The 10,210-nt window shown below is 47.9% G+C and overlaps 1 protein-coding gene across 1 annotated transcript in view; it reads left to right on the top strand.

The window, feature by feature from the left end:
* Positions 1-4,177: 4,177 nt before the first annotated feature.
* Positions 4,178-10,210, top strand: part of OXSR1 (oxidative stress responsive 1) — a gene marked incomplete at its 5' end in the record, with an annotated part of 20,208 nt that continues 14,175 nt past the window's right edge. Inside the window, 3 exons of the mRNA XM_010139749.1 lie at positions 4,178-4,377; positions 7,203-7,304; positions 9,774-9,907. Coding sequence (XP_010138051.1) covers positions 4,178-4,377; positions 7,203-7,304; positions 9,774-9,907 — 436 coding nt within the window. The remainder of the gene's footprint in view (positions 4,378-7,202; positions 7,305-9,773; positions 9,908-10,210) is intronic.

Raw genomic sequence — 10,210 nt, 5'->3', positions numbered from 1 at the left:
CCAGCCTGGCTTTGTCACTCCGAAGTTACTTTGTGCAGTACTAGTGTGTCTCTATTCACATGCTGTCGGGGCTCAGATGTGATTTTTACGTTCCTGCAGCAGAAGGATTTTGTACATCTTCTACATGCCTTGATATTACTGCAGAAAGGCTGTAGGTACGACGCAGTAACGCTGCCATCTGCCCGGGAGCTAATGAGGAATACAGGTACTGCAGAGATCTGCCTTTCCAAAGGAGAGCCTGGGAGAACCAGTGTGTGCGGAGAGCCAAAACCCTGTGTAACCGTCGACTCTTTACGAGGAAAGACATTCCTGGTTCTCTGTTTTCAGTTGTCTTCTTTCTCTCTGGCTTCTTACCACCCTGCTGCGTTATCAGCACAGAAGTGCCGTTCACCACAGCCTTCTCCTCTGTCTGCCAGGCTTTACTCATCTTCAGTGCTCAAAAAGCTGCGAGGTTTGCAGGAGAGCACAGAGTACCACTGCAGGTATTTTCTGATGGTGAACAGCTGAACAAGGAGGAAGGTGACCAGTGAAAACACCGCTGAGTCCTGTCTGTTGGAACACTTCTGGTTTTGGCCTGAGGAGAGAGAATATCTCAGCTGCCCGAGTTTAAAAGCAACTCCAGTCTTGACTTCAAATCACTTGGTTCATTCTGTTGTTCGGTCCGTGCTGAAGTTGGAAACTGCTTTAGGGTCTGACCCAAACCCACCAGACTCCGTAGGAGTCTCTCTGACTTTGGTAGGCTTTGGTCCTGGCTCCTAGTCAGTGTGCAGTCGCCTTTCCCTTGTAGGTAGCTACCTCCAGTAGCCGGTACTTGGGCTCCTCAGGGTTAAGGTAACGTTATGATGTGAGATGGCCAAGAAAAGGTGGTTTTTGATGGCTGACTTCTTGATTTGCATAAACCACTCTAACTTACGATACTGTGAAATGTGTCTTCTGAGGCGCACAGCAGTCAGTGATGGTGCCTGTCGTGACGTGGTCCTGCTGCAGCCTCATTCTGTTGGTGAGTTGTTTAGACTGGATCTGTGTTTCCGCAGCGCAGTGGTAAGAGGAGATTTTCCTTTCAGCTTTTGCATTTCCCAAGTGGGCAGAATAGTTTTCAAGTTGACAACTTGGATACCTTTATAGCAGGAATCCTTACTTACTCCAGGCTTTTGCCAGCCTCCTGGCCACTCTGGAGTGTTGGTAGGGTATGTGGTTTGCCACACGTGATGTTTCTCCTGAAAAAGACAAAATGGGCCGTATTTTCTGCAGAGACACTGCATCAGCAGCATTGTCATTTCCAGTCTGGGTTGGAATGCTGGGATTGGAGAGTCTGGAGAGATTTGGGTTTTTTTTCACGGAGTCTTTGGCTTATATCTCTGAAGTGGGTCCAGCAGATGAATCTTTTCTGCATTGCATCAGAAAAATGATAAAACAATGAGCTTTGCATCCAGACATCCTGGAGACTTACTACTTGTTACCAGACTGCTGCGAGTCTGCAGTTTTTTGGACTCCTTGAGACTATCTGGCAGCCGTTGGCTTCCCAGCAGTGGTGGTTACTGGTATTGCAAGCCAGGTCCAGGCAGTTCCAATTCCTCCCTGTTTCTGGTGATAATGGTCGTTTCCAGTGACCACCGTGGTGAGCCCATGCAAAGTACAGGCTGCCAAAGAGCAGCACGAACGTAAACCCTTCTGAGCTATCTCACCTCGTATTGCTTCCCGGCTTCCCTGTTTTCTAGAGCTCCCTTCATCAGCCATACCCACGTTCTGTTTCAGCCTGTCTGGGGTGGTGAACAGCGGCAGAGAGAACGAGGTGCAGGTCGTACCAGCTGAGCTGGACCCCAACTTGTGATTAGGGTTTGGTTTTACTGCTTTACACTTCTGAGACCAGTAGATTCTTATCTTAATAACTGGGACTTGGGTAAAGTTAGAAAGATGACATTTGAGAAGATGGTTTTAGTCATTCCTCGCGGCAGAGTAGCACGGGCAGGTTGTGCCTCTTTTAGCCCACAGAAATGGGCAGAATTGGTTGGAAAGGCACTGAATAAATCACCCGTATAACGGCAAACGATTCACCTCCCTTTAAGCTTTCTGCTGACTTCAGATGGCAGATGTAGGGGCACAGTTTCCATCTGGAACTGATAAAGCCGTGTTTGATGTGAAATGTGAGTGCGGTGTGTGCTATGTGAAGGACGCGTGTTTTTACTGCCGGCGTGCTTTTGCTTCGAATGGCATTTCCTTTTCGCTCAACATGACTGCATGGAAACTTGGGGTAAGATAATACACACGAGTTCAAATACAGCACATCACAATAATATGCTGATGGCACTTGGACACCTTTCTAATAGTATTATCTTATTTAAAAGAAATTTTGATGGCTTTTGTATTTAGAACAATAGATATTGCAAGGGATCCCATAGTGAGTGGTAAGGCGCAAGTAACTTTACTCTGAAGTCTTTAGGAAGCTTGTTCAGTTTCCTGAGAAAAGCAAGGATGGAGCATACACACCTGGAAGATTTCAAAGAGAAATCACCTTTGTGAAACAGTAGGTTTCCAGAATAATGCAGGTTGCAGTGCTGACAGGGAGAGTGAGCCATCTAGATGTGCTAAAGCTTCGAGGTTAGCCCGCTTAGACGGAGGGGAGAACAGGATGGCGCGTCTGGAAGAAGCTGAACCCGAATTTGCTAGTGCTGGCTTTAGCCCTGTGATTTCTACCCAACTTTCTTTAATGTCAGCTCTCAGCTGTCCTTGTCTGGTGGTTTAGTGAACACAAAGTTCCTCTCCTCTAACCTAAGTTCTTCCAAGGGAGAATTTCCGTGATGTTTCTCAGATACTGAAAAACTGGTGTGAAGGGGCTCATTGCACTGCTGGCGTGATGCAGGAGGAAGCTTGGGACTGTCCTCACGTGGATGCTGTTGCTTGCTCATTATAAAGAGGGACCCTTGTTGCAGCCGATTCCTCAGGTTAACATCCTTAAGCCATGGTGTAACTCTGTGGCTCCTCTGAGTAAGACGTTTGCACTTACAGTTAACCAAGACAGCTGAGTTTCAAGAATTTTCAATCCGGTTGTAGTCAATAGTATTCTGGTCTTATGTGAAACAGCCCTTGGATTTCAGAGACTTGTTCTCCAAGCCCATGCTCCATCTCAAAAATGGCATTCAAGATGTTGATCGCTTGTACCGTGTTTCAGAAGGGGTGTGCGTGTGGGTCAGACTGAGCTGGGAGAAGGACCCGCTGCAGGTCTGTAATTTGGCAACACAAAAGCAATGTAGTCTGGAACAGATCGGGAAGAAAAACAGATTTGTTTTTGCAGTTTCCCTGTCACCTGATTAATTTTACTTGGTTTTTTTCTCCAAGGAAAGTCTGCCATCCCTCCTTGGACAACTTGGTTGCAAATCTTTTGCATTGCCCTTCTCTGAACAAGTAGCCTGTTTCCTGCTGCTGTTCAGAGCCTGCTTTCAATGTCATCCTCATTGCCTAAAACACCAGTGTGAGCTTTGAGCACAGCTCTCCTGTAAAAGAGTGATCCACTTGAAGTAACACAATTACCAGGGAGTGCACCGGGGCATCCTTGAGCACTCTTCGGCTTGTGAAAGATGTTTCAGGTCGGGGTGATGCCGTGCCGGCTGTGAATACCTGTCTGCAGGGCTTCCCCTGGGCTGGTGGGTGGTGTGTGCTGCTGGGCCATCGGGAGCCAGGCCAAGTTCCCGGGAGAGCACCTCAGCCAGGGAAGATTAGCAAGCAGAGCATACGCTAGTGCTAAACCATCCCGGACGAGGAGGCGATAACTCCAGTCTGGAGGCTGCTGTGAGGACAGCTGAGGGCTGTAACGCCTAGTCACTTCCTCGCTAGGTTTTATCCGCCTCCACTGCTGCAGCCACGCAGAGGGTGCTGACTGAGGCGCAGTTATCGCGTGTTGTGTGCATACGCGAACATCCGTGAAGCCCTGGCTGGCAGAGCAGGTCTGGACAGTAGCAGGTCTGCTGGGGGGCACAGGCATGCTCTGATGGGACCAGTGGGCTGTAATGGAAAGTGGAATTTTCCTCTCTGCCAGCCAGCGGTGAAAGCGCTGCTGTCCCCAGTAATTGAGTGGTGGACCACAGAGCGTTCATGTACCAGCGCTCTTCGCTAACTGTTGATCGTTCTTTGTTCATTAGGAAACTCCTCATGCGTAACCGCGAGGCCGAGTGCTGAATAGATGGCGGGGAACATGAGGGGAGAGAGGGGGCAGCCCTTCAGCTTGCTCAGGACGTGCTCCTCATAAAATCTGGCTTTGTTTTCTTTTCAGACTTCGGTGTCAGCGCGTTTCTGGCCACCGGTGGTGACATTACCAGGAATAAAGTCAGGAAAACCTTTGTGGGCACACCTTGCTGGATGGCGCCGGAAGTTATGGAGCAGGTGAATCGTTTTTCCTCGTGTCCTCTTAGCTGATCTGCACCGGGAATTCCCTGCTGTCAGCGGTGGCTCTATTCACCTCAACCTGAGACATGGTTTGGCATCCCGTGAGGCTTTCTGAAACCCACCCCATTCTCTTGTGGTCTGCCTGTTGCAGCCAGGCTTGTACTGGGGAATGTTAAGGGTTCCGTAGATTGATTTTTCTTCGCCCCCCCGCCCCACTCCTGTTGCTTCTCTTCAGGCTCCTACCTGAGGTGAGGGTGAGACAGCTCAGCTCTTGCATAAAGAAGATTAACCTGCCCCTCCCTCTTGCATAACTGTGAGGTAGCACATAGAGTTTCACACGTGGTAAACATGCACACACAGAGCTTGGTAACGAGCTCCTCTGCATTGCAAACATGAGAACTTGGGGTAGCTCATTGCAGCAGGTCAGAGTGGGGAGTTCCTGCAGGAAAACAACACGTAGCTGACTTAATTCGGGGGTTTAGTGGCTTGTGGGTATCCAGACTAAAGGCTGAGGAATTGAGGTAGTTTTGGAGCAGCATAAATATACTGTTGATGAAAAGCTTTTTCAGTGTTTGGCCTTTTTGTGGCTGCCCGTGGTGGCGCTGAGGGGCTGGTGTGTTACAGCGCTCCTGAAACCTCCTGAATTCAAGTCTAATGTGGTAAAGTACAGGACACGTTCCTCAGATCAGGTGTAGTTGTGACTTGCTCCTGGGCTGCTTCACCATCAAATACTCCTGGGTTTTTTTGTTATGGTGATTTAAAAAGAAAGAAACCCAGAGTACTTGGTGTTTCTAAAACCAGAGCAGTTGTCCCTTGCTTTTTTGTCCTTTGTGTCCTGTCCTGGTACACAGGGCACAGCAGGCTGGCCAGCACCTAGTGGTGCTGCTGCAGGCTCATTGCAGTTAGGTGGCTGCAATCTGCAGGACAGCAGGATGAAAAAGATCTTAAGGGTGTTAAAAAGGGGACATGAAGGTTTTAGTGACAAAGTGGGGGCTCTAGATGCAACAGATGTGGTTCTGAAGGAAGCAGATGTTCTTGGGAGTCCAGCACTTCCATGAGGGCTATGCACAGCTCCTTGTTGTGGATGTTGGATGGTAGGTTGGTGTTTTGGATGCTGGTGTGAACTCCTCCCCTGTCCATCTCCACCCTCTTGCTGTCTTCCAGCAGGTGTCTCTCTGAGCCACTCTATCCAAGCTGGCAGAAAGGCCGCAGGGGTTGCTCTGGGATCTGTAGATACTCCTGACCCAGTTCCAGCAGGTTCACTTCAGCGTGGTTGGGTCCCTGTAGCCTGTTATCCATGACAGCCTGGCACTGTCTTTTAATGTGTGTTTGCTTGACAGATTTGTGGCAAAACCCAAAAGTCGATGAGAAAAATAAAAGTTGTTGATGTAAACTAACTGCAGGGTGGTGACTAACAGGTGTTGGAGAGATGTCAAGGTGAGCTGCTGTAGGCAGTCTGGCAAGAATTATGTGCTATAACTGAAAAATCCCAGTAAACAAGTGAAATCCCAGTGGGAAGTGGGGAGTTGTACAGTGTACTGATGTGCTACAGGACTAACTGAAAGGTGAAGCTAAGAAATGCCCCAAAGTTATTCTCAAAACCTAAAATCAGTGTGAGGAAAACCCCCACGCTCACAGCATATTTCCTCCTGCATTACGTTCTTTTCGGTTACACGGGGTAAGTGTGCTGATTCAGTGAGATGACGTGATCTGCTCATAATCACGGTACCCTGAGCTGAGGCACTTCGAGAAACCTGCCAGCCCTTTAAGGCTCATGAAAACAGTGCCGACAGTTGAAGAAATTAGTGCCCAGCATAACCTCCTGTTGTCGTAATAAATTTGAGTCCAGCTGTGGTATTATATGAAAAACAGTGCAAGAGGGTTTTCTATTTGCCTGCCAGAATTTGAGATCATCGTAAAGGCAGTTTGGGGAACGGTTTTGGCTTGCTTTCCATGAGAGTCTGTCTAAAGCTGGTAAGGTTAGCTGCACGCGGTGCCCCCATCAGCTTTGCTCCGTTTCAGCGTTCCTTTTTCCATAGCCTAGTGAGAAGAAATACAAACCATTCTAAGCAGCCAAACCACTTTGATTTCTGTAGCTGCTCTGGTAGTTAGTACATACTGTCTGTCCCCTGCAGCGGAGAAAGTAAGTGCCAAAATATTACCTAATAATAACGAGGAAGTAACCGCTTTGGCGTATGAAATATTTTTTCCTGTGCATGGGGGGAAGTAAATGCTCTAAATTTTCCTGAACAAGGCAGTGTTTAATGTCAAGTGCAGAAGCTACTACGAATTAGTGGAGGGAAATATTAGTCTGCAGGCAGGAATAAGGGGCTTTTCACTGAGCTGTGTGTAGTGGAGTTTCCGGATTGAGCATGTTTGCAGTCAGACTGATGAAGCGGCTGACTAAAAGTGTAGTGAGGCAGATGTCCCGAGGGGGTAACACTCCGTCTATTAACTGTGAGAGTTTCGTTATACTGTTTAATGACTCTCTGTGTCTTTGTGCAGAAGTTGGGGCCTGGGTTAACCCAGGGCCCCATTACGTTCTACACCAGAGAGGTTTATGGCAGAGCAGTCCTACCTGCACAATCCACAACCGCGTAATTTTCATCAGACTGTGGCTTCACAAACACCTCCCACCAGCTCCTTACACCTCTGAGGAGAGGAGGCAGGAAGTGTTCTCTCCGTCTCTTCAAGGCTATAGTGCTGGTCTTTCCAAATTCGAGGGGAAAGGAAGGAAAGGACAAAATGATATGTGATGAGCTAAAGGGGATGTGGTGTAGGTTAGCAGGAGGCACATTCTAACACCCTCTAATGTTTTTCAGGTCAGAGGATATGATTTCAAGGCTGACATCTGGAGCTTTGGGATCACTGCTATCGAACTGGCTACAGGGGCAGCTCCTTACCATAAATACCCACCAATGAAGGTGAGCAGCTCTCCAGATACTTGTGCAAGGTAACGGGTCAGTGTTCGGTGGGAGTTCCCCAGAATTTGGCCAGCATGCTTTGTTAAAGAGTTTGTCCTCTCAACTTGCACTCGTGGATCGCGATGTTCTTGGATTTATCTGAAGTCACCTTTTAAAAATACGTCACTTAATCGACATTGTCTGAAACTGCGGGGTTCCTACTCTAGATCCTGACTCTTGCCGGTGTCACCATTCCTGAGGAGAGTGCTCTGTGTTTTAATCCTGCAGCCTCTAATTAAGGCTATAGGTAACGATTCAGAACATGTTCTCTGCCACTGCTGACATTGGGAAGGCGAGCCATTCCTTCTGCACTGATGATCCTTCTCAGTACCCCTCAGAAATCCCGTTACTGGTTATCCAACAGAATGTCTTGTTTAATGCCAACACAGTCCTGTCACCGAACCAGGTCAAAGTGCCACACCAGTATGAAACGGTGTGCTATTGGCAACGTTAATACTTTATTGCAGTTGAGGAAGAGGAAATGCTCTTGTTTAAACACTGACACTTCAAAAATGATTAAAAAATATCTTTAACTTCAGATTGCCTTAGTTTGTCTAACTTGCCCTCTTTCCTGACTCTTGAACCAGGAGCTACTTGCACCACGTGCTGCTCTTTCAGGGAGTCTGCATCTTAAAGTTAACAGAGCTGGCCCATCAGTTGAGGTCCAAAGCATCCTTCCTTCTGCTGAGCTTGGAGATCTTCCTTAGCCCCATTGGGAGATCTGTGGGGCCCTGTCTCAGTCACGAAACTTTGAGCACCGTTGGTCCACCCCCTTGAAGGCCACTTTGCTTCTGCTCCTGGGATAGATGATCCCTCGGATCACCCCTCGGAGCAGTGGAGAGTCCTTTTTCACTAATCCCATAGCTTATGCTTAGACTAGTTACCTGGGATGGGAGGCCCATGGGTGCCAAGTCCCTCAATTTTAGCCATACCACGGGACACACTTTGCCAGGACTTTGTACCGGTTTAACTCTTGTAGAACAGAATTAAATTTAAGATTTGCATCATCTCTGTGCAGGGACTGGGTAGCTGAGTGACTTAGAAATCCTGTTAGAGTTCGTGCCATCTTGGTGACAGTGGCAGAGCAGCGCAGGGAAGTGTGCTGCTGATTTAGGTGTTGCTGTTTTCATTGATATTTCCTTCTGTGCTCTGATTATTGGTAACATTTTGCAATAGCTCCTGCCAGCTGTACCTCTGTTGGTTGTGCTTTGAATCATGGGTTGTAGCTGTGAATATGAAGATCAGTGATTCACTCTTGTGTGCTGTCATACGGTGGACGGAATTCTGAGCCTCCATTAGCACTGGGTTCCAGACATGGAGCCTGCAAAAGGACCTCTGTGCTTTATTTATGGAATGGAATTCGGATTTATTGAATGTGACTACAGATTCATTTTGTTAGGCAGCAAAATGGCCCATGCGTGAAGTGACCCTCCGAGGAGAGGGGAGAAAGCAGGGCACTCTGTCACGGACTGTGCAATTTCAGCAAGATTGATGGGCTCTGGCTGCCCTGAGCAATATAGCTGTTGAAAGCTGTTTAAATACGCTGTGCACTGCTTCCTTCTCTAAAAATAGATATTCGTGTGTACATAGGTGACAAGTGAAAATGGAAATGAGCGATTTTCTTCCTTTCCTTCAGAATAGCTGAGTGATGTGAAGGAAATTACGAGCTTGGCTTGACGGGTGCTTGTGTGAGGGATGTCTTCACCTGCTGTCGCGTTGGTCCACAGGAGTGAACCCTCGTGTGTTTTTTGTTTTGTGGGTTTTTTTTACGTTGCCCTTCTGCTTTTACATTAATTTGATTTCTAGCTGAGAAATACCCGCAGGGAGATCTGAACAGAGCCTTTGAATTCAAGCCTTGCACAGCTGCTCCTCTCAAACGAGGAAGGCTGGTCAATGTTCCGCACCTTTAATCACACCAAGCAGGCCTGGAAGCACATCCCTGCCTTGCGTTTGGCCCATGGATTGCACCGTGGGCCAGGAGGTGTGGTGGGAAACAGCAGCAGAGATTGTTGGGTACAAATCAGCTTGGATTCCCAAGGAAAGGAGCTGGAGGTAACTCTAGATCCTCTTGTACGAGTCTTGAACCTCTCAGCCAACGGTGAGGATTTGCAGAGGAGCTAATGGTTTTGGAAATAAATGTTTCTACAAAGTCAGCAGATGCGGGAAGCAGAGGGAAGAGGAGGGACCCTGTAACTGCCTTGAGGAAAAGGTTAGGTGAGCTTTTGCTGCCTGGCGAGTGCGAGGAGACGGTCCAAATTGTAAGAAACTTCCCCCTGAGCTCTGGGCACCCTCAGGGAGCTGTTTTAATGAAACAGTCCTCGTTAACTCAGACGCTTGATGAAAGAGCTTGTCTAAAACACAGGGTTTCCAAGATCTGTCCCTAACAAAGGCCAAGAAAAATCTCATTGCCAATAGACGTGATTCTTTCAGGTTTTAATGCTGACGCTACAGAATGATCCTCCATCTTTGGAAACGGGTGTGCAAGATAAGGAGATGCTGAAGAAGTATGGGAAATCATTTAGGAAGATGATTTCATCGTGCTTACAAAAAGACCCCGAAAAAAGGTAAGAAATAAATAAAATTTTTAAAACCCCCTAAAACACCACCACAAAACTCACTGTATTCCGTAGGTTTTAAAGCCTCTCTGGCCCTCCAGCCTTTCAGTCACAGTGAACACAACAATCTCGCTGTGCAGCAGCTAATTCTCTTGGCTGTCCTTGTTTTTAAGGCTAAATGTCTGGCGTCGTGCCTGGCCAGGACACACATCTTCCATTTGGGTTAATGAGAGTGCATCCCAGTCCACCGCCTGTGCGGTGCCGCTCTCCAGCAGGTGACTGCAGTTCATGAGTTCCTCCCTGTCAAAACCT

This window comes from Buceros rhinoceros, unplaced genomic scaffold (genome assembly GCF_000710305.1).
Source record: "Buceros rhinoceros silvestris isolate BGI_N320 unplaced genomic scaffold, ASM71030v1 scaffold12017, whole genome shotgun sequence".
Classification (NCBI taxonomy): Eukaryota; Metazoa; Chordata; class Aves; order Bucerotiformes; family Bucerotidae; genus Buceros; species Buceros rhinoceros.
This window is presented reverse-complemented; position numbering and strand designations above follow the sequence as displayed.